General features: G+C 33.0%; 1 protein-coding gene across 5 annotated transcripts in view; it reads right to left on the reverse strand.

Annotated features, from left to right (window-relative positions):
- Nucleotides 1–25,536, reverse strand: part of LOC129938749 (tyrosine-protein phosphatase 99A) — a 771,051-nt gene that overhangs the window by 81,452 nt on the left and 664,063 nt on the right. For all 5 annotated transcript variants that reach the window (XM_056046478.1, XM_056046480.1, XM_056046477.1 and 2 more), the window contains 3 exons: nt 24,449–24,729; nt 9,250–9,366; nt 443–582 (listed from right to left, as the gene is read on the reverse strand). In XM_056046478.1, coding sequence (XP_055902453.1) covers nt 443–582; nt 9,250–9,366; nt 24,449–24,729 — 538 coding nt within the window. The remainder of the gene's footprint in view (nt 1–442; nt 583–9,249; nt 9,367–24,448; nt 24,730–25,536) is intronic.

Below are 25,536 nucleotides of genomic sequence, written 5' to 3' on the forward strand. Positions count from 1 at the left end.
ATTCTTGAAAAGAATCCTTGAATTGTTATAAGGAGAACAAGAAGAATAAGATACAGAAAACTCTCAAGGAAACCTACTTCTATCAACTTGGAACATACAAAAACACATAATATAAGAATATCTTCATATCTTAGTCGTAGTTGTAGTAGTTGTCGTTTCGTCCTCGTCGTCGTCTTTTGTTTAACAATGCAATTCTAGAAAATATAAACAAAAAAAAAAACAACTAGAACTTGCACAATTGCACAAAATCCTGCCTCATTAGAGAATAAGCTTGAAACACGATACATAGAATTCGTTCGTTCGCCAATCGTTTTTCTCTTTTAAAAATGGAGGAGAGTGTAGAAGAAAAGGATATTATATGGTAAATACAATATAAAACCCGCACCCAAATGTATATAAGATGAATAGATAGGTACTATATGCATTTAAGAACTCCACTTACCTCCATAAAAAGAAAGCCATCACAATAAGGACAATTCCGAAACAACTGAATATAATTCCAACGAGTACAGCCAAATTGTAGTCATTATGGGATGTTCTCAGTAAGGGTTGAATTTTCTCACAATTTGGTTGCAAGAGGATCTGAAATAAATAAAATAAAAAATACACAATTTAAATGAAGAATATGATATGTTAATAATAGAGCATAAAAATATAAAACAAAAAACATATGTACATAAATAAATTATGTCGTTCACAGAGTTGGACTTCAATCCACGAAGTTCATAGATGCTTTTCAATTTTGCTGAAATCAATTTAGAAACTGGCATAAATATTAGTCCATCGTTTTTGTACAGAATACAGAGGTTCAAGAAACTCAAAACTAATTATTTGAGAAATTTAAGTGCTTTCAGAGCTTTCAAGTCACAAGTCGAAGAACGATTGATGAATCAACGACTTTTTCTACCATCTCCAATCCTTCAATGGTTTTGGTATCCTAGACAACGTATTGTTTTCAGCAGTGGTGTAAGCATGATTTGACAGAGTTCTCTTAATTTTAACCACGGGATTCTTCTATATTTTTATTAATAGGAATTTAAGAAATGCCAAAAGAAAAGGGCTTCTTTTGATAACAGAAACATTAAGAGCACTATTGACAATATCTTTTTATATAATCGCCCATAGAAATATCAATAAAGCTTCGAGATTACTGTGTAGTGTCTTTCAAGCAGAAGTGCTTGTGGTTTCTGAAGCCGATTAGGATATTTCTTCCCACAAGACAAAAATATAGACATCTTTAACAATCAAGGCCATATGAACCACTGCCCCAAAGTCAAAAGATAACTTCGTTTACTTAGCGAAACCAACACGGTTACCCTTAAAACTTGTAGGGTTTTGAGAAATCTGTAGCCAAAAATTTCCAAAGGTAAACCCGAATTCCTTTTGCAGCTAGGTAGGCCTCAGTTGTCCTTATCAATAGGTAACCTAACTGATCAAAACTCATTGGACACCCACATGAAAAGAATGGGTTTCAGCTAATCCGATTTATGTAAAGGATGTGAGGACGAGGAGACGAAAGAAAATACCTTTCATTTTCTATACAAATGCCAAAGTTTTTAAAATCAGGATGGTTCAGGGAGGCACCCTCAACCTTAATCCTCACAAACCATCCTTTAAACGAATTCAAAGAGATCCAAGTGTAGTGTTTCTCGGCCTAAACGGATGCATCACTCCATACAAGATAACCTAATCTGGCCATTTCTAGAATCTGAACTTTCTGGCATGCAATCTTTAACAATCTTGAGTAATTTTCTGAGATGAAAATTTAAAGACCTGATTTCCTTTCTGATCGCGACAAAATGCTAATTTTTTTTTAATACAAAGGTCTTACAAGTGTATTATATCAAAACGGCGTTTTCCAGGTCGGACAGCAAAGGGCTGATTTTGACTGCAATTTCTAAAATATCCATCGGTTTAAGTTAAAACTTAAAAATTTAGGAAACCAAACCTAGACGATAATACAAATTTAACTATTGACCTTGTTGTTCCTATGGATTCCTGATTATATTCCAGGAATAACGGTTAAAAAATTTGTATGTATTTTAACTCTAATTTTATGTTTTAAATTGAATTCAGATTTTCATAGTCAAACTTTTCACACAAAAAACAATGTTTATACATTTTTTTCCTGTTAATAGAAAACTGCAGAAGTCTTTTCTTCAAAAAACGTTTATTTATAGGGTATGTGCACCTATTGTTGGTTGCACTCTTTTGTTAAAGTTTATTTTTTCAAATACAAAACATAACAACAGAAAAAAATAAATACAATTTTTTAATAGAAAGGACGTTAGTATAATTATTCATGTCATCCGGGCTTAGAGAAGAAAGGATTCAACTTTTTTCCGAAAACAGAAAAAAAAACAAATATCACACAAACAGAAGATACAACTTTTAATAAAATACTTTAAAAAAACAAGTGCATGTATGTGTCAGATAAACATAAACATGAGTGCGCCAGGGGGAGACAATCCCCCCACGCCGAGCAATAAATAAAGGATGAAAAAATATCCAACATGAGGATAAAAAAATCTACCCTCCCTAAAAAAATCACGTATTCCATGGAATATTTGTCAAAAGCAGTACCTGTCGTCCTGCTGCTGGTGAGAATGTAAATTCATTATGGAGATCGCTTTTGTTAATTTTCCTGCATAAGGACCCTACCGCTTTATACACCGAACTCTTGAGTCCTTCTGAGGTAGAAGAAGGTGTATTTAAAAAAAAATTAACAAAAGGCAAAAAATATAAAATAAAAGACAAAAGTTTAATATTAATGTGACCTCCAGGAAATAATTCCAGGAAAATGAATGTTAAGTGTGGCGTGATTAATGCCTGGCCGATGATAATGCGTTCTTCTGGTTTTCTTTGGGATGACAAAAAAAAATAAAAAATTAGTAAAAATACAACGAAAAAAGAAGAAAAAAAGAAAATATAAAATGATGCCAAAAGCAAGTGCATTAAGCATAATTAAGATGAGTTCAAAAGTCCTTTGGCAGTGAGTTAACCTTTGATTTATGCAATAAGTGACCTGGAAATCGCAGTAGGTATGCAGTTTACTTCAACGTTTTTCTATGGAAAACTTAAGAACAAACTTTATGCTATGCTTTGATTTTTCTTCTTTTAATTTAAATTTTAAGACGAGAAGGCTTGATTTTTTTTCGTTTTATTTGTTGTTGTTTTTGTTGATGATGATGTATATCAATGCAACAAGGGATGGTTCTGTAAAGTAGTAGATGGGTAGGTAGGTGGTAAAAGCAATTAGAAGAATTTTCCGAGAAAGATAAAACCACGAGATAGTAAAGTTGTGGTTGTCAAGCATAAATAAAAGAAGAAATTTATAAAGAAATTTATAAAAATAATTTTATTTTGAGAAGTAAAGGAAAAGATTGATAAAGTACAAAAGTCAAACGACTTATGCTTTGATAGAAAGATTGACAAACAAATAAAAAAAACTTGAAGAATTTTTGCTTTTATTGTGTTGCCATGGTTGACTTAAAATTTGAGATGTTGTTTTGTCTAGAAAATAATTTTTATATTTTATACCCACATTTGAAGTGACTTTGTTTTTGAGGAAAAACTGTACGCATTTTTTAAGATGAAATTTGTTCAAAGGAAACAAACGTTTGCATGACTGAAAAGTTTTAAGAATACGCGTAGTTTGCATAGTTATTATTTTTGTATGCCTTGAAAAACAAAGAATTTCAATTTAATCTTTACTATAGAAACGAATGAATAGGAATGGAGTTAAGTGGAAATATTTAAATATTCATTTTGGTATAATTGCTTCAAATCCTGGTCTACAAAACGCCATAAATGCAAGGCTATCAGGTAAAAATAATTATTATTTTATGATTTTTTTCAATTGAGTTGCTTAAATTCTAGTTTATTAATTGCAAATAATGACAGAAAATTTTAAGCTTATCAACTCGAATATTACACCAGATTTCTTACGGCTTCTAACTTCGGAGTACAACAGAATTTTCGACACCGCTGACGTCCCCGAGAGTTTTCGAACGGCAATTATTTTTCCGCTACATACAAAAGGTAATTTTGAAGATCCATCAAATACAGCAGTAAATAATTACATTATAGACACAACGAGTGGCTTAAATCTGAGAAAATATTAAATGAATTCCAAGCTGCCTTTAGGAAAAACTACTTGACAATTGCCCAAATTTTTCATTAATAAATATTGCTGATATTTATAAAAGTAAAGAAAAAAAGATTTATGCTTTTTTTGTGGATTTTCGAGCAGCTTTTGATTCAAATCCCCGGAAAGCACTCTTTTACAAGCCTTAGAAATATGGAATCTAAACTAAACTCATATTTGTCATTAGAGTCATGTACGAAGAAAATGTCGCACGAGTTTGGGATGGAAATTCTGTTTCAGATGAGTTGGTACGTCAATTGGCGTTAAGCAAGGATGCGTTTTAAGTACTTTTCTCTTTATTTTACACATAAATGACATAACTGATTCGGTGAAAGGTTGTATTGATATAAGAGGAAAGAAGTTTCCAGGACTGATGTTCGCGATATAGTTTTCCTAGCTGAAACTACGTACGTACACAGGCACGCACAGACATCTCTCAAAATTTGTTTTCAACTCTAGGGACCTTGAAACGTAAAGAAATGCAAATTGGACCCATTACAATAATTTCCTATTGGAAGTTAAACATTTTAAAAAGCATGTTTTTAGAAGATGAATAAGTGAAAAATGTGGATATTTGAGCTTGAAAATCTGTCTTCATAAAAGATTTATTGGCTTGCATCCTCTACATTTGTCTCCCCGTCATTAAAGATAGGGGACTTTCGTAACATTTTCATTTTTCCAATCCTTTCTGGCACGAAAGATGACGTTAAAAACCTTACTGAGGTTTAAGGCACGGGTGCAGTATTCAGTGTAGGCCTTGGTTTAGTAGATGCAGAATAACATTAAACGCATCTATTGGGCTGGATCGATCAGGGTCCCTGTAGTGCCGATACTAGCTATTCTTTGAACCTTTTTTAGTTTGTCGATGTTGTGTTTCTTGTTAGCGCAGGCTATATAACAATGAATGCATGTAACTAAATAGGTCGTACAACTGCTGTGTACGTCCACAAAATCACCTTCGATTGAAGGTCAATGTGTTATTTCCAGTTTAGTTTGGGATCTGGAATGATACCTCGATATTTCTCACATAAAGTTTAAAGACAGTATTGTCCATATCCATTCTGGAATAAAATTTTTCACAACGAAGTGAGTAAGTGATTTTTGAATCGATTCAAGTAGGACCCATGTACCACTTTCGGGATAACAACTACCTTACCCTGTCTTTATGTCTTCGGTACATGATTGAGATAGAAGCATTTTTTTAAGATAATTTCTTAAAAAAGAAAAATAAAGGCAACGGCCTAGTCGGATCCCATCGATCACCGAAATCAAGCATCAGTGAGCGTGGTTATTAGAAAGATGGAGGACCGTCTCGAAACCTACCGCGAGCTGTTGTCGTGTGTTTCTTTCTTTCTGTTGTTCTTTCTCTTCTGTCCTTCTGTCTTTTGTTGTTATCACCTTACTGCAACTAGGCTGCTCAAGGTCCTGCGTTCTCTACTAGGCACATTTAATGTAATGTAGTTTCTTGCCATTTTACTGTCTTGCAGTTTTAGCATAAATGGTGGTATTAATAGCCCAGGAAGTGCTCTTTCTTGTAATAACAGTATAACATAATTTGAACAAGAACTAGATTATGGTGTTTAGAGTTTCAAGCATTTCACGTCTACAATCAGCGCTGCCCGAAAAAAAAGAGTCGTTAAGGATAAAGCTGTTGAGTCTGTCTAGGTTTTTTTTTCAGAAGAGATGCAAACTCACTACGGTAAGACTCTACGAATATTGGCGAAATATTTTGTCTTCAATTGATACCGATACTGTTTAATGATCCTGAAAAAATAGGATGCATAAGGGAAAATGGATTCAATAATGAACACCACACCAAAGTTTGGTCTTTTAAAATTCGAAGTAAATCTTAAATACAAAAATTGAATGTTTACGAATATAGGTAATATAAAGGGTTTTTAAATAGAAAGTTTCCTTTGGAACAGCAGCTTTTACACTTGACAAGTAAAAACTACGCAACTACTAACTAACGTTACACTTCGGCAATGTATACAAAAATGGTGAACATTTTGCAAAACTAAAGCTCGTTTGGGTGGTCAAGAAATACATTCTCAGCCTTTCGAAACCTATGCGTTAGATCAAACAGAACTGCAAATGTTGCTGCTATAGAGTATGGTGTGGACGAAAACCTAGGTTTGTCGACTACTTGACGATATTTGGAATCAAAAATCACATTGTATTTTTTGGTCACCAGGAACTTGAACATGAAGTTGGTGCAACTATTACGGTGAATGCATTGCGCTAGCGGGCTATGATTAATATGAAAATATTGATGAAATCGACATCCATAATCTATTGAAGACTTGGAATTCGTGCAGTTATAGAGGACATACAGCCGCAAATGTGCAAATTTCTCATGGAAAATTTCGTGAAAATGATATTGTGCTGAAGACGTAGCACAATAAAACAAAAATCCATGGATTTCAATTAAAAAATAATTCTGTTAGTTACATTTGGAACTTATTATTGGAAAACCTTGTACTATCGAAAACATGTTGTCCAAAAATTCATTTAAATAAAAATAACAAATTTCTGTTACTTTTGTTATTAAGTTCAATTGAAAATAATAAAATTTATTTTCTTGACGCCATACATTTTAAAATATCGTTGTTATTTCTAAACGCTCAACAATTTTGCAAGAAAAACACATAATGTATTATGTTTGTAGATAATCAAAACATTTTTCATAAATTTTAAATCCTTTTTTGTTTTGTGTTTCAAGAAGGATGTAGCAAAAACAAAATGCTTTTTAATTTTTCTAAAAGTTTAAGGTTTTCCTTCACACGTCGTTCACCTCCATTATTTGCTGAGTATTTTATTAATATTGTTTTAGAAAGAGTTTGTACACAGAAATTTTTTTAATCATTACATGGACTTCAAAATAAGTAAAGCTAATTCAATGATAGAGTTTGTAATTCGAAACTCAAAGGGTTTAAAAGATCCGTACATACTTAAACCAGACGATGGTGAGAGCCTGAATAAATTTAACGCGTTGCTAAATTGTGCATTCATCCATGGTTCAAATAGAATTCATCTGAAATTGAAAAATGTCATATAAAATGGATTCCATACAATAATCCAGGACTGATCTATTAAAAGCAACAAACATTGCCTGGCTAGCTCGTCAGCCCGTTCATTTCCCACGATACCACTATGGCCCGGAACCCAGATCAGGGTGACACCGAGGTTAAAATTCAGGCTCGCAAGCTCATCGCGACATTTCTGGACCAATTTAGATGAGGATATGGCCGAGTTAATGGCTTTGACAGCTGCCTGACTTTCTGTAAAGATAGGTTTTGACAACCAGCTGTTTGATTCCTTCAGCCTAATAAGGCAGGATGATTCATCCCGACATTGTTGGACCAGTATAGAGAATGATGTGGCAAAATTGATAGCCAATTGATGGAATAAGTTCCGTCATGTGAAATTTTATTGATAACGTAGTAATTGAGATCATTTTAAAGCAGACATTTTTGATTTATTTCAATCAAATTTCCAGACTTTTCACAATTTTGATTAGACGATGATATTCGAGGGACATTATATTTTAAGTTGTTTAAAGTCGTAAGAACAAAATAATATGCAAACTTTTAGAAAATTTAGTGGTTAGAATTTGATTTGTCCGCTTTGACCATTGTTATTGGAGATAAACAGTAAAATATTCCAATATCATTGAGACTTTGACAACTTTCAACATTTTTGTTTAAATACAAGTCGTAACAATCTGAAAATTACAAAACCTTATCTTTCAAAATTGTTCGTTTGTAAAATATTGAATTCAACTAGTTTCTAAAAACTTACACATGATTACCTATTGGAAATATTAAACTGATATTTCTCCATTACTTGCAATTCAAAAAATTCAATGCGATTCACAATCCCAAGCTTTATAAAATGAGTTTTCCTGGAATATTTCTTTCAATTAGTTTATTTCGAAATATATGTATCAGTTTTTAAATAACCAACACCCATTTCTTCGAAATTATGCATACAAATTATTACCAAAAACCGTTTAGTATCACCCTATAATTGATTTTTAACTCACTAGCCTAACTGCCTTAAACGCTTTAAATAAATTGTTTGTAATTTAATTTTTATTTTTACGAGTTTCCTGAATACCAACCCATCAAACAGTACTCAGAAAAATATCTCAATGAAACGGAAAGTAACTACATCTCTACATAACGTACGAGTACGAGTCGAATATACATTGTAATGTAAATGCAATGTTCGCACATAAAGTAAATTCTCATAGTTCACGGTTGATTTCATTAACGGTAACCATAAAATTGTGTGTTCATACCTTAACACAAAAAAAAGCAAGAACAAAATATTACGATGTTAAAAAAAAAACACTGAATCAAGTCGTGTTTTTTACGCCTCATAAATAAATATTTTCCATCGTTATGATGTCATTAAAGTACTTTTTTTATAAATTTATTTTACAACAAGGTGTGAAGATTTTATTTTCAGAATGAATGATATTTTCAGGGTGATGTTGTTGTTTTTTGACGGTGTCTGCCATTATCGAATTTTTTAAGTATGTTGGTATTTTGTTCAATGTAAAAATAAAAAGTCATGAGTTTAAGATTTTTCGAACATTAAAAATAATTCTATTTTTAAACATTTTATATGTCACTTTATGGGGATTAATTACAAGGCGTGTCCTAAATTGTTTGATGTCTCAAGGAATTCTGGAAATGTTTAAGGTTCTTCCTATTCATTTTACTCCCCTCAAGGTGGCAACCGAAAGAATTATTATCATTTAAATCTATTCATCCGAGCAAAAGTCAGTGGTCTATTAAGGATACTTTTTAAAACCGTATCTAAGTACACTTTCATTTTCCAACCTATTTACTCGACTCGTTAGATAAACTGTAAGGGGCTACTTTAAAAACCACTTAACAATACGTGCACCGTAGAAAAACAATTTGCAACATAAACTAACTCTCAAAAAAAGGAAACAACTCAATTTCCTTTGGAGTCAAGAAACAAAAATTTAACTTCCTTCCAAGAACACACTTGATGACTTTTTCATTACAAAACAAAACTTCAAAATTTTCTTTAGATTTGGAATTTCTTTTTTTAGGATTTTAATTTACCTTCTTTGGCTCGGAATATCGTCCAGGAACTATCTTCTTTGGATTTATAACGCTGTAAGTTGCAGCTGCTACTTTGACCTCGTACATTGAATTCGTTGTCAAATTTTGTAAAATCATCTGCAAGAAAAAAATGAGATTCACATAATTAGATTCAAAGTATTTTGTTGGTATAGGAGTAACAGGACGACGACGAGAAGTAATAAATTTTAAAATAAATGCTTCATAAACTTAAGGAATTTTTGTTGGTCTTATTTTCCTTACGAACAAACCTCGACTCCACAAGACTATTAATTTTGTTGAGGAGGAAAAAAGAAATATAACAAAATAAAGTTTAAACCATCTATAGAATGTGTACAGTACATGCCAGTTCGTTTTGTTACCCCCTATAAGCCACTTAGGGCTTAAAAGTCAGCCAGGGGCATCTCGTTTTCATTGGAACGGCAGCAACAGCCGTTCTCAGATCCTCTCGTCGAATAAAAACAACAACAAACACAAAAACATACAACATACCGGATATAATGAAGAAGAAAACTGTGAATAATTCCCGCTCGGAGGTCGTAGGTTATTCTTAACAAGAATAGAATAAAAAAAAGACGACGAGAAAATGAGCCAAACCCAAGGGGAAATGACTATACTAGAAAACAAGCTCATAGAGAAATGCCAAACAAACAGTCTTAAATAAGAATCAACAGAGCAGAGCAGTGCCAATGGAACTGGGGGCATGTTTTTGTCAGATTTTTAAAGGATGTCCTAAAATTTAAGCAAAAACTTAATTTGACGCAATGTGAAGAGAAAAGTGTTGAATACGCTAAAAGAATACATTTGACAGCTGTCAGCTAAATTTGTTTAACTGCTCTACTCATGACCTTTGAAAAAACTTGATTTTGAACTTTTTATGTATGACTGCCATCATTTTCAATAACTTCCTATAAAGTTGAAAAAATTAGGATGATTATTTTGAACATACAATTTTTTTCTAACTGTCATTATTTTGACACAAATCAGGCCAAATTTTTTCGTAAGACTCTTTATTTATCAAATATAATGACAGATTCAAGTATAGTTTTTGTAGTAATAATTCAGTAAAAATTTTGAAGATATTATGTATGCAAGAAATTTCAGACGCACTAAACGAAAAATTTGACAGCTGTCAGATATATTTTTCCTTGCTCTACTTATGACATTTGAAAAACTTGGTTTTGAACTTTTTGTGTATAATTTATATAATTTTCAATAATTTACCTTAAAGTTAAAAAATTTAAATGATTATTGTAAACAAAAGAAACTGTCATTATTTTGTTAAAAATCAGGTTTAACTTTATACTGAAACACCCTTTATATGAAAACAAAAAAAATGATAAATTAAAGTTATTTGTTGCTGGCTGATTTTCTTATGTATCGTCAAATTATGTCCATATTTTTTCTTATCCTAGTCGGTTATGGGGGTTGGGTTGGTAGAACATACAAAGTGAAGTATGCTGTCTCTGACTTGATATATTTTGTAAGTATTTTCGGCTTTTCTACTTCAATTTTAAAAGTTTTTTTTTTTTTGTGAAAAGGAATTTTGTGGAGTATTTTTATAGTTTCAGTAAAAGTAGAATTTATAAGTGGTGAAGTTTAAAAAAGAAAGATTTATGCCTCTTTTTTAGTTGTAAAGAATGCCGAAATTATGAAGAAAATGACGAAATTTATAGAATAAATTATTTTAAATAAAAAATATAGTTAAGAGGTCAACAGGTTCTAGACACTGTAATAAAATATAAGTTTAGGGAACAAAGTAAGTATCTATAAACCTAAAAACAGGAAAAGTCTTATAGATCAGAGAAAAGTGTTGGAATTTAATTTTTCAATCATTATATAAAATTGAGATTATAAAATTATACGAATAGTCAGTTTTTATATGCAACAATTTATTGTAAGACTTTTATGTTCTTAAACATTTTTGAGGACTAATGCAAGTAAAATTTAAGATCTAAATATACTAACAGTAATATAGTAGGTATCTAATATATAAAAACCCAGAAACTTTATCTGATAACGTAAAAGCATAATCTGATAGATAAAAGTGTGGTTATCTTTAATTTGGTTAACTTTGTTTAAGCATACATTTTGACAATATTATACAAACTCTAACTAATATTGGAAACTACCAAGTGACGCCTCCTGCGAGGAATTGACGAATTCTTCAAGAGTAATTCTTGTTATGAAAAGGTCTTTCTCCAATTAGCCGTTCGGATTCGGCTTAAAACTGTAGGTCCCATCCACCCCTGACAACAGTACTCGCACACAGGAGTGGTTGAGAGTTGTAAGTCACTAGCCCTTGGTTCTAAACGGACTGTTGTTCTCAACGAACTGTGACGTATATAAAGTCAATTTAGTTTAATACCTCAAGATGTTAAAATTCCAAACAAAATATGCAATTAAAACAAACGTTAAATAGAAGTTTTAAGTCAATAACATTTTAATCATTGTTTTTGAGCGTTTTCAAGCCAAAAACTTGGGTTAGGCCGGCAATTCAACTTTCTTGCCATGTCAAAGTTCTTGCTTTACCTCCTCGTGGTGGGCCCGGGCAATTACTTGTGTATCCCTATCTACAGAAGTTAGCTTAATTGCAAGGGCAAAGTTTCATGCCTCATCAGGATAGGTTACGGAGATTATCATTCTTCGTAACTGAACTCCATCCCGCTATGGAAACCAAAATCACGCCTTGGATAATTAATGATAACTCGTTGATGGCTTTTCGCTATTGTACCCGGAAAAAGATTAATTTCTGGAATGTGAGGATGCTTCTGGACGCAAGGAGTGAAGGTCTAAACAATGCCAGATTCCTCCAATTAGAGAGAGAATTTCTGCGGTACAGGATAGATTTATTTGGGTTTAGCGAAGTGCGATGGTTGGGATCGGGCAAATACAAGTCAACGACACGTAACACTGTACTGCTCTATTCTGGTCACGATCCAGGAAACGATCGGGAAGCTGGTTACTCCTAAAAAAATGGCAATCAGAAGCCTTATTTCGTGTGAGCCCCTTGGGGGAAGGGCTTATCATAACTAGGTTTCAGAGTATAGTACGACCCGTCACCATTATACAGTGTTACGCCCAATCGGAGCTTGCATCTGACGAAAAGAAAGAATGCCTTTACTATCAAAGAGGATCTGCCTACAAGTGAAAAGGACACTGTTCCTCGGCTTTAAACAAAGTGTTTGCAAAAAACGTGCAGCCTTCTGAAGCGCCCAAACAAACTAATTCCCGAATCCGCAACCTCCCAGTCAAGATGAGATCGTTGCCGCAATTTAAGAAAGCGTTTAAGAACAACAAATGGGTAGTACTTCATGGAATTCCCGCAAAGCTTTTACAAGCAGCGCCAACGTCATCAAGTGAACTACTTCATCAGCTTATAAAAGAAGCCTGGACAACTGAAAACTTCCCCGATGAGTGGAAGAAGGGAATTATCGTCAAGCTCCCAAAAAAAGGAGATCTAACAAAGTGCTAAAATTGGAGAGTAATTTGTGCTCTACCTGCCGTTTTAAAATAGTAGCAAAACTCATACTGGAACGTACCTTGATAGCGTTAACAGGGAATATAACTGGTTAGCTTTATGGAGGAGAGGCATCACAGAAAAAAGATGGTAGGTTGTCAGGTGATTTTGAAATCCGTAGCGGAGTCAGACAGGGCAGTATTCTGTCGCTAATATTGTTTTTGTTGGTTATAAGCGATATACTGCTGCAGCTTTGTCGGGTAGCGGAGGGATCCAATGGACTTTCACATCCTATTTAAGGCATTTGGATTACGCGGACGATTTTTGTTTACTCTTTCATAGGATCATGGATCTCCATCAAATGACAACAAGTGTGGAAAGAGAAGCAGGAGTTGTGTGGCTGAAATGATCAGCCTCGGAACCCGACCATCCTCTCAAATAAACATTTTCTTGCAACCGGTGGAAAAAGTGGAGAGGTTTCAATACCTTGGAAGCATCGTTTCAATCGAAGGCGGAACAAGACGAAATCTGCTGCATCGGCAAAGCAAAACCGGCGTTCGGTAATTGTCAAAAATTTTGAGGAATAACTCTATCAGCTTAAGAACAAAGCTACGACTGTTTCGCACAAATGTCGAATCTGTGTTTCTTTTTGATTGCAGTACTTGGAAGATTGCTTCAACCATAACAAGAAAGCTGCAAACCTTCGTGAATAGATGTCTAGGTAGCATCCTAAGGATTTCTAGTCAAACCGTAAATCAAATGAGGTCCTTCAGAGAAGGATAGGCCGGGTACCTATAGACTCTATAATAGGTAAGTGGCAATGGATTGGACATAGACTTCGAAAAGGTAACGACTAAGCTGAAATCCGCTCACACAAGAAGGAAGTAGAACTGGACGACGACCGAGAAGCACATGGCGCAGCACAGTCGAGGCGGAATCAGCGTTACTAAGCAAGAGTTGAAGGGAGCTGAAACACATCTCCGGAAACTGTACACGATGGCACGTAAGCGTAGTATAGGCCCTATGACCCTTAAAGGGTTCCCAACGGACTTAACAGGTCTAAGGACTTAAGTAAGTAAGTCAGTTACTTCGGTCATAAATACATAGATTCGTTCTTTAGAGATTCTCTCTTTCCCTGCAATTGCTATGTCCAAGAATTCAAAACCAATGTACACCGCCATATCCTTTTCAACCAGTCCTTATTTTATTAAAGCTCACACTGTCTTTGGCATATCAGGTATTTAAAAATAGACGCGTCATTTTCGGTACATTTAATGACAATGAGGCATATTTATTTATTTTATTTATTTATTTAATCTACAAGCAATTTTACAGCTAACAGATATAAGCACTTCAAAATAAAATTAAAAAGTGAATAAATATAATACTGCAGTTTTAAATTAATTACGATTAAGATTAAAAATGTCAATATTTGAAGATACTTCATTAAAATATTTCATTACTACCAAAATTTGTCATATGAATTCTTTGGAATAAGAAGACTCCAGCTCTATTAGACCTAGCGATAACATAGATTGGTACCAAGGCAAGGAGAGATGGATATTTAATATGCTAGCATAGTAACTCTCTAATAAGCATTACACTATGAATTTTTCTTCTTGATTGTAACGACTTTATTCCAAGAAATTGGCATCTAGCCTCATATCTAGGACAAAAGTTTCAACCCACTTTCTTAAATATATATTTTTTAAATCGTCATTGAATCTTTTCAATCCGATCCGAATGAACTATATAAATAGGACTCCAAATAACATTTACGTATTCCAAAGTAGATCTGACGAGAGATATGTACAAGGATAATAACACGAAAGGATCTTTAAAGTCTTTCCCATTTCGTTTTATGAAACCTACCAGCGAGTTGGCCTTAGGAACCAAATAATCGAAATGACCTTTGAAAGAAAATTGGGAATCAAAAATAACTCCTAAGTCTTAAATACTTGAAAGCCTATCAAAAAGAAATCGTGTTAAACTTTTTGATATTCAATTTAAGGCTATTGATGTGACACCAATTTGGTAAAGAATCAATGTCAGATTGCATAAGTTGACAATCGTCAAAACTCGAAACTTTTGAAAATATTTTCAGATCATCCGCATATAATAAGCATTCACAATAATTAAAGACCGAGACAATATCGTTGACAAACATTGTGAAAAGGAGCGGACCTAGGTGGCTACCTTGCGGTACACCTGATGTATACTGCATTTCCTTTGAGTATGTATCTCCAATCTTAACTTGTTGTGTTCTACAAGATATTAATAGTAATATTTTAAGCCCGTGTCAAATTTAATATTCAGGTTAGACACCTGCTTTTCCATGAAAAAAGAAAAATAAATAAATAAGGTCGCGCAACAGTCCGTTGAGAATTAGGGCCTAATGACTCACAACTTTCGAAAATTCCTGTGTGCAAGTAATCTTGTCAGGAATGGAAGGGACCTACAGTATTATGTATGTCAGTTTGGAGAAGTAGTACTCGTAGCGTGATGGTTAGTGCGTTGGATTTGAGGACCTTATTTTAAGTAGTTTGTAAGTAAAAATAAAAAAGGATATTGATACTAGTTTTTTTTCAAATTATCTAATAAATACAAAAAAAATACAATTTAAATGAAGTAAAATAGATCTTAGGGCCGAAAGGCATAAGTTTTAAGTGTTATAGTTTAACTTAGAGTGTTTTATGAATTTTTGTCTAACTTTAAGATAGGAATGAATTAATAAAAATGAATTAAAAAAAAAAAAGTGCGTTGGACTGTGATGCAAGGGGTCTTGGGTTCAATCCCTGCCTGTGCCACCTAACTTTTTTCACGGGTACTGTTGAGAGTTGTAAGTCACTAGGCCATGGTTCTTCATGGACTGTTGCGCCAATTTATTTATTAAGTTTGGAGAAGCGAACAATCTTATCGCCATTCTGTTAATACTTGTAGACTTGGAGTTTTTGGCAAACATCTCATTCAAGTTTAATCTTCAATATTTGGAAGTCTAATTATAAACTTGGCAGTACCTTTCAAATAAATCTTCGTCATTTTCAAGTGTCAAGTATCACTTGGTTTTTTATTGAGTCGCACTTTGATCGATTTTTAAGTCCACTGACATTTCAATTTTTGTTTTCATTATTTTTGATTATATAATGCCTCAGTGCAATTTTCTCAAAATAAGTGTATTTATTTTTGACAACGTCTTATAAAATTAATTTTGGTCCTTATCAGTGTGGCTTCAGACAAGGAAAGTCCACTATCGACCAAATATTCACACTACGGCAGATCTTGGAAAAAACCCAGGAGCTTCAAATCGATACCCACCATCTCTTTATCGATTTTAAAGCCGCGTATGACAGCATCCATAGAGCTACAGAGCAATGTCTAGTTTTGGCATCCCTGTCAAACTTATCTGTTTGTGCAGAATGAGAATGCACGCTGCTCTATCAAGGTCGAAAAAGATCTTACCGATGCATTTGATGTCAAATAAAGTTTTAGACAAGGCGATGCACTGTCATGCGACTTCTTCAACATCGTTCTGTAAAGAATTGTGCAAAACTTAACCGTCAACACTAGAGGCACAATCTTCCAATATATTATTGACATAATTGGAAGATCAAAGCGTGATGTCAGTGGAGCGTTTTTGAGCATTGCAACGGAAGCGAAGAAGATGGGTTTAGTGGTCAATGAGGGCAAGACCAAGTATATGCTGTCATCAAAAAAGGACACTGAACGACGACGTCTTGGACAAAACGTCACCATGGAGCTATAACTTTGAGGTAGTTAAGGACTTTGTCTACCTAGGCACCGCTATTAATACAGACAACGGCACCAGCGCTGAAATCAAACGAAGAATAACTCTTGCAAATCGCTCCTTCTTTGGACTTAGAAGGCAATTGAGAAGTATAGTCCTCTCTCGAGCATTTAAAATCACCATTTATAAGACACTCATCGTCCCGGATGAGACCGTCTAAGGATGCTTCCAGAAAAAAATTCTTCGGGTGATTTATGGTCCCGAATGCATAGATGGAGAATGGAAGAGAAGATATAACGACGAAATGTACGGGCTGTACAGCGACACTGATCTAGTTAGCAGAATTAAAGTCCAACGGCTTAGATGGCTAGGTCAAGTAGAGCGGATGGACATCAACGCTCAAACCCGGAAGGTCTACGGATCCAATCCCGAGGGACGGCGCAGTAGAGGCAGACCGCGACTCAGGTTGCGCATCCAGGTGGGAGAGGACCTCAACCAACTTGGCGTGTGAAACTGGAGACAGTTAGCTAAAGAACCGAGCTGGCTGGAGACGCATGTTGGTTGAGGCCCAGGTGCGCCCCGGACTGTAGCGCCATATAAAGTAAGTAAGTAAGTTATAAAATTAACAACAGCTTAAACTCAGGTTAGGTCGTATTTATTTTAAGACTCTAGGCTATCGTTTAAAAATGGATAAAATACGTTTTAAGAGTTCAAGTTTAATTAAAGGATATGTCAATACCAATGACGAGTTACAACATATTCAAATACTCAAGAAAGTTTAACGAACCTATTATTTAACTGCAGATATAGGAAGTTAATGTTAAACTTCTATTTAAACCTTGATAGGAATATAATCCAATTCCAATTTAGAAAAGTTATCTGAAACTATGTTGTTCCTATTTTGAAACTCCTCAGCCAACAATGCATGATTACATTTTTCTATCAATTTAAAAAATAAAATCCTTTCTCATGACATCGTGTTCTTTTCCATCATTACAAAACACAAAAATTACAATTGTCTCAAATAAACACAGACTAAACACAACACAAAAACCCAAAAAAACAAAACCAATTTCAATTTCCTGACTTCCAGCCAAAATGCATATCCTTCTTTGTCGAAATGAATTGCTATCTGCCAATTAGGTTACCGCAAAATATATTTTATCAAAATTGCATTTCCATCTGCAAGAATACAATTTTCCGAGGTAAACAATAAATTCTTCATATTTATATTTTTTTTTATTTTTGAAATTTTTGTTGCTGTTGTTTTGTTTTTATTTCTAGTTTATGACAATAAATTGCTCCTGTCGTATTTTTTAGACAACAACAAAAAAATAAAGGACATGCGTGCGTGTTCCTTTTCTGTTTTGGTTGTATAAAATTTTGTCTATGTTGGAGGTTTTTATTTCGTGTTGGCTATAGAACCAATTCGAAAAACATAAAATTAAACAACTGCAATATGTCAATAAATCTTTTATTTTTATTTTATGCCCAACAAATTTTCTGTCACTCTCTCTCTCTCTCTTTTTCTAACTATCTAAGTTCTACACCTGGATGTATTTGAAATAAAACATACATACATAAATGCCATCAACCAGGACAATAGACAATTTTGAATTTATGTAGGTGTATAGAGAGATGTGCATAGGGCATGCAATTCGAGGATCATTGAATGTCCTTCGTTGTTATTATATTGTTAGATTGCGATGTTCAACGTTTTTAGGTTTAGTTATTTCAAAAACAAAAAACATCACCAACAAACGCCGCCAACTAAAACTTTGCAAAATAGACAATTGAAGCCCTACACCTCCTACAGAAAATGCATAAACAAACATGATGCTTTCTATATATGGTTTGTGATATTTTACATTTTGCACAGCATCAGAGATGACAATTTTGTAGTTTATATACTCTCCGTTGTCCTCGATTAGGCCCTTTTTTCGAATGTTGTCTAGTGAAGTAAACTTTTCAAAAAAAGAAGATGTTTTAGAAAATAACGTCATTGGAAGAGAAATATATGATGAATAAACTTTAAAACCTTTAAATTTTTTATTCAAAGGTAAAATATTGAAAACTAGTATTTTTTGACAGTTCACCTTTGAAAACTTTGACAGTTTTGTGAGATTGATGAATAATGTGTCATCAAAAATTCTAATTTTCTTCACGAAGTTACAAATTTTTAGCAATGGATAAAATGGGCAACAATTTTTTAAAAACCAAGAAGGATTACAAAAACAAATCCCAATCTGTATTCATTCTCATGACCTGTAGTGTCCTTGTTAGTTATTGAATAATCCAAGTTGGCAACGAAGCATCGCACCATTCGTCGTCGTTGCTTGTCGCTGTTGCCAATAAAATAAAGTTAAATGTTCTTTGACATAAAATTCTGCTCCAATACCCGGACTCAACTTAAAAAACAAGACGATAGGTTTAGAAATACAACAACAACATCGAAAAAAGACGCGCCATAGAAAACCCATTCAATGTTGACGTGCTCTCAGTTCAAAGTCGATTAAATATCAACAATCTCGCCTCACTCGAGTGTGTCTATGTAGGTACTTCAAATTTTGATTGGAATTGAAAATATTCATCGAAGCGCAGGCCATTTTCTTCCATTAAATTTTCATACCATTTTTTAAATTAGAGAATAAAATAAAAACACACACACACAAACACACAAAAAGAATGAATAAATATTAAGGAGAGCTGTTTTGTTGTTCTTTTGTTTTTGAATACAAATGAAAAATTTCCTTTGAAAAAGAAAAAAATATTTTTCATTACTCATACTACGTTGTGTTTTCTTCCTTTAGAAGTCTATTAAGCTAAAAATGTAATAGCCTTTTTAAAAATAAGCTTTAATATGAAAAAAATCAAAATAAAGAAAGTCTGTGTTGTCTTAGGCTGTGTTTCCTTTAGGGATGGGCAATTTAATGAACAACAAAATTGTTCTTTTGGTATCAGCTCGAGCTGTTTATCAGCACGTGTTTGTATTTCTTGAAGGTTTTAATATTTTGTTGGGTTTCTAAGGAAAGTCATTTGTTAGTTGATAGTACATATTTTTTTAAGCTTTGATGTTTTTTCAAGATGGTTGCAATTAATTGAAGCAACAAATTCATATTTTATCATTCGTTTCACTTTATATTTTAGAGCTTTCTCTTAGAGTTTATGTTTATTGATGTTTATACAAACAAATGTTGAATTCTTTTGTGAGACACTATTGAGATAGTTCTATGGATGATAAGAATAATATTTCACATAAGTAATTGATTGATTTATGTTCAATAGTGACGTTGGTACAGGCCATCTTATGCTTTGAAGGTAAATAATTGACAAAAATTAGTACTCTAGATAACTTGCACCTTCATGGTAATCCTATACTGATATTATAAATGGAAAAGTCGTTTTTTTTTTCTTTGCTTGTTTGTTTGTTTGTTTGCTTGTTTTTCCGTTGCTCATGTCGCAATGGAGCAACATTTTGACATGATCTTTTGTGTGGATATAGTTACGAGGCTGGGGAGTATTTTAATCTACTTTTAAATACGGTAAAATACCTCATTTGAGCATATCCGCCGGTAATAGTTATAATTAGATATTCAAAATTATTCTTTTTATTTTAAAACATTAATATCATTGGGGGTGTCTTTCTATTGGACGTATAATCCCTGCCTATCAGTAGGTGTTTTAAATTATGACATTTCGCACGAAACTATGCTGAAAGAGTATTAAAAATAAAAGATAGGAGGTTAAAAGCCGATGGCGAAGGTTATTTGACACTTACAGAACAATTTCTTAATTTTTGTTTATAGTAATTCCGAAGTTATCGGAAGTGTTTACACTGATTTACAAAATTACATGCAAGAAGATCAATTTCTCTTTTAAAAGGTGCATCAAGAAATGATGTTGTTTTGGAAATAAATTCAAACACTATTAGATGAAGTCGAAGGAATTATGAGCCAGTATTCATCAACAGACACTGTCATGGACCCAGGACAAACCACTTCATACTCAATAGTGTTTTTTAAGTCACTTGAGCTGTCCGGTGTGCTCGCACATAAGTTGTAATTGAAGTTAGGCGGCCCAGTACCGGTACGAAACCTCGTGTCACACAACTTAGTCTACAAATTATTAGTTCTTATATCTTTGCCGGCGCGGCGTTGGATAGGGTAAAAATGTAATTATTTCTTGAATCGCGATTATTCCTAGAGATTAACCATTATTTGTATATCTCATTAAAGTCAGTTTCGCTATGACAATTAACAAGGCGCAAGGGCAGACGTTGAACTGCGCTTAAAAACTTGTATAATGTTGTTAACATCACTACAACTAAAGTAACTGCCATAGTTGCTCAGTTTCAATCATACCTATAGGAGAATTCTGACGCAAATGCCAAGGCCTAATGGCAAAAGAAAATTGAAACAAGTCATCATCACAAACATCTTCAATTAAAAGTATTAAATTTTTCTTCGGATGAGTTTTTGTTTCCGAGGTATGGGTTGCGTTTACACGCGTCCATAGCTTAGCTCATCTCGAAACCTCTAATACCACTCATATCAAAAACATTAAATACCGGAAAACTATGTTATCGAAAGAAACTTTATTAGTGCATGCAAATACACAAACCATATCTTTTGTTCTATTATTTTCCCAGTATTTTATATCTTAATTACTATAAAAAGTTAAAATATTCAAAAAAATTATACATTTTCACTTAAAACAATGCGCATCGCATAGTCTACAGAATATTTCCTTTCTTTTGAAACTTTATTTAAATTGGTTCAATTTGAAAGTAGGAAAAGGGAGACTTATTAATATATAAGATAAATTCAGTATTCCTAGTTATATTAAATTAATTAAGAGCGAGTGTTTTTTGGATGTTATTTATTTAGGTTAGTTTTAAAAACATAAATATTATAATAGGTTTCGGTTTTTGCTTGCTCGAGATTCTAATCAAATATGATATTAAGATGGGAGAGAAGTCGAAAAAAGTGGGTCTGTTTTGTCTGCCTGTCCACGCTCCTACAGCTTAAACCATTGGATCGGTTGAGTTCAAACTTGGAAGTTAAGGTTTTGAGCAGATTCTCGTCAGTCGTTTTTTTGATTTTTTTTAAGATCAAAACTAATACATTTTTTTAGTAAAAAAAACGAAAATTCGAATTTTCTCAAAAACAAAACGATAGATTTTTTTTAAATTTTCTCTAGAACATTATTTTTTACCTTGGCTTCTTTAAGTAAGAAAAACATATTTTTTTATTGCTCCTTATAGGTGCCGCTCGCAGAACCGGTTTTTATTTTTTAATTTTCTGAGCAACTTATGAACTGATTTCAATATTTTTTTTCTGAACGAGCTCTTATAACAATATTTAAGAATCAAAAGTGCAAACTTTTTTGTTTGGATATTTAAAAAAATATTGATTTTTTGTTTCAAAATTCTATATCTTAAAAACGGTTCAACATTTTTTTACGAAATTCAAATTTAGGAGGTATATTTACAATCACTAAACAACTGCTACCAATATTATTTTTAGAACAAAATTGAAAAATTTTATATACAAAAAACCTTTAGGCGATCGCTTTATAATTGTATCTGTATCTTATCTTCCATCCTGGTTCTCCTAATATGAAATTAAAATAAAACTATCCCAAGGAATAAGCTTTGAACGAACTAGTTGAATACACAAACATTGTTTTCGTTAAGTATGCTTACCAGTATTTTTGATTTCTGGGATGAGTTGTGTCTTGGGATGAAACTAGCTTACCGACAAAAATTATGTGTATTCCATACGTTTATTCAAATACACAAACCATTTCCCTTAACTTTATATTTTCCGAGTATTTCATATTTTTATTATAATAAAAAGTTAAATAGAAGGTTTTTTGACAAATCAAATGGCATTTATATCTTTGAAGACAAACTTATTTTACATGCATATTTTTAAATCTTATATAGGCACTTTTACTCTTTGCATAAAGGACAAGTTCGTCCGATCCAGTCGTGCATTTTATTTTATTTCGTTTTGAGTTGTATGTTAAATACAAAATAATGATAAATATACCAAGTTTTTATTATTTTCTTGGTTTTACATTAAGTAAATTTTATTTAGTGTTAAAATTGTTTTTAGGCTGAAAAGTTTAACTTAGAGCGCCCTTATAGAGCCAGTAAGATATTTGTTTAAGTTTTAGATATTTACACTAGTTTTTTTTAAAGATTTTTTGTCTAGCTCTAAGATAGTTTTAAGATTTTGATAAAAAAAAGAAGTGTTTGATTTTATATTTATTAATTAACAATAAAATGATTACTTATGTCGATTGTTACTCTATAAGTCTGGACTATGTATGTTCTGTATCTTTGCTACTTTTACTGTGTATTAATTGCTTTTACTTTGACTGCAAATTTTACATTCAAGCTTTATAAAAGTTTAGAAAAATCTTTAAGTATTTATGTGTTTGTTTCTTATTTTCTCATATTAATTGATTTTCTTAGGAATATACGACCAAAAAAACTAAAAGGCTCGAAGTCAAAGTATTAAAAGGAACTTGACGATCAAAGTGCAGAATTCAAAAGAGACCTCTAAAAATCTCTATCTCTTGAGCACAGCTGTAAGGTTTCATGCTTGTCATTATTTTATCTTTACTTTCATTAACAATGCGGACTGCAGTGCTTCCGAAATTGGCCTCAAGGGTAAACTGATGAGCACTTCTAAAAGAACGGGTATTACGGTTGAATTCTTTTTGAGGAGGAATTCAACTGGCTATTTCATTAGAGATACAAAAGTTTTAGTCATAGGACAGTCATCTATTATTTTTACAGATATTCCTTCTTTAGTCGCACTACACGAATGTGGAATGCTTTACTAGACTCAATATTTCCCACTCATGCAGCCAAAATGCATCAGTATCTCCTTTCAATTCCTATCTTCCCTTCCTAATTGCTCGCACTGTGTTTTATCATTATAAGAGTATTCATATTCCCTTGAGTGCGCGCATAATACATACACACAAAATTGCAGTCCGAAGAATAAGGACAGTACCGAATCTTTAACTAGAATTAAGAAAACAGCGTGATAACGAGATAAAGAGATTTTATTGAGAAATATTGTCACGCGTTAAAATTTTGAAATGAAACACCCTACATTTTTATTCACATCAGGAAAAGTTGTATACTGTTGCCACCTAAAACTTGAAATTTCTTCTATCTGGCGTAAGACGCGAACATTTTAAATTTTTCTTTGAAATGACGTCCATCGGATGGTCGTAATTTTAAAACTTTGTTCAAGATTGGATGTTAAGTATACGATCAAATTGGATCATGGATGCCAATTGAAGATCCAACATTTGTTCAGATGATTATTTGTTAATGCGAAATTGAAGAAAGGCTAACAAGTCTGATTGTATAAGCAAAGGCCCGATTGACCAAAAATATTGTACGGTAACTTTAATTTTTGGAACTTGAGAAAATTTATTTTAGACCAAATTTAATTTCCAAAGTGATCGTTTTCGACCGATTATTTAAATCTATGAATAACGATTTTTTTAATTCTCCTTAATTTTTGTATTCCATTTCCAGCTTAGAGGACATTTTAGCCAATGTTAAGGACGTTCAAATGAATCTCTCCACTAAAGTTCAACTTTGTCATATTTTTTTTTAATCAAGGCAATTTGTGTATTGAAAACAAATTATTGCATCTGAACTTAAAAAAAAATTGACTCACTTAGACAAAAAAAAAACATCCCATACCTTAAGATAGAGTTCGAAGAAATTGTTCTATAAATGATATTAAAGACATTTTTGAAACTCGTTACAAACCGTCCAAAAAAAATATATTAATCATAATGTTATTCATTTCATTAAGACCTTAATAATTTTTCTAACAAAAACAGCAATATTCTGATATTTTATCAAGTCTTGTTCACTATGATCAGTCAATCGTCCTTTTTCAGTATCCATTATTATACGAGATAAAAAACTTAAAACTTACCGCAGTTTCCAATTCCTTGTCGGAGGCATTAATTCTAATATCACGGTGTGTTTCCTGTCCGACTATACGCGATTTAATAATATAATAATCAATTGAATTAAAGAACTCCAATGGACGCCTCCAACGAATTGTAATCGAGTCCTGTGAATGGCATGTAAGATTAACTACAATTGGTGCACTTGGTCCTGCGACATCAGTTCGTTGACGAATGGGTTCCGTTGATTCGCCCTCATGGGCAATAGTGTAAGCCTTAACATTGATTCTATATTCAGTAAATGGTTCTGAAAATATAAAATAAAGTTTAAATTTTTTTTAACAATCATTAACTAAATAATATAATTAATACTACAATAATTACTATAAATGTATTTATATGCAATTAATTTAAGGACCGCGATCGCTACGTCACACCACTGCCGTACCGCCGAAGGGGTATGATAGTTTCATGTTTCTAATTAATACGATTACAGTTGGGCGGCCATCATTAAAAGCAATATTAATGGTAGGTCAACTTGTCATTTTTTCTGATGAGTCTGACTCACATGACCACAATCTCCGGCAGTGTGTCCGCTGTCCCATGCGTGCTGTACTGCGTACTGCATTGCCATCGGGGATGGGGAGCAAAATTACCAGCAGTTGGAATTTTATTATTATTATTATAAATAAATTCGAAAAGGTACCACCAGTAGGCTCGTAGAGTAGCAGCAGCGCCCCCAAAACATTAAACGGAGAATAATAAATGGACTCTCTCACGCTACTACAACACTGCAGAATTATTTTTAATTTCCCAACTTAAATGCAGGCATCACTGCTAGGCACAGAAAAAAGAATTAAAATTAAAAACAAAACGAAAGGAAAAAATCCACATATCTATAAATAAAATCCGAATCGAAATGTAATTAGTATAACAATGTGAACCATGGACTGGGATGGCCTCTTTCAAAAGGGTCCTTTTTGTTTGGGTTGAACTTAACGTTTCCATACAATTCTACATGGTGTACATAACTTTTATGCATGCCTTTGCCTTCTCTCATATCAACAAAATGAAATTCCTTTATTTTAATTAATAAAAAAATGTCCCCGAGTGA

Source organism: Eupeodes corollae, chromosome 1 (genome assembly GCF_945859685.1).
Source record: "Eupeodes corollae chromosome 1, idEupCoro1.1, whole genome shotgun sequence".
In the NCBI taxonomy this organism is placed as follows: domain Eukaryota; kingdom Metazoa; phylum Arthropoda; class Insecta; order Diptera; family Syrphidae; genus Eupeodes; species Eupeodes corollae.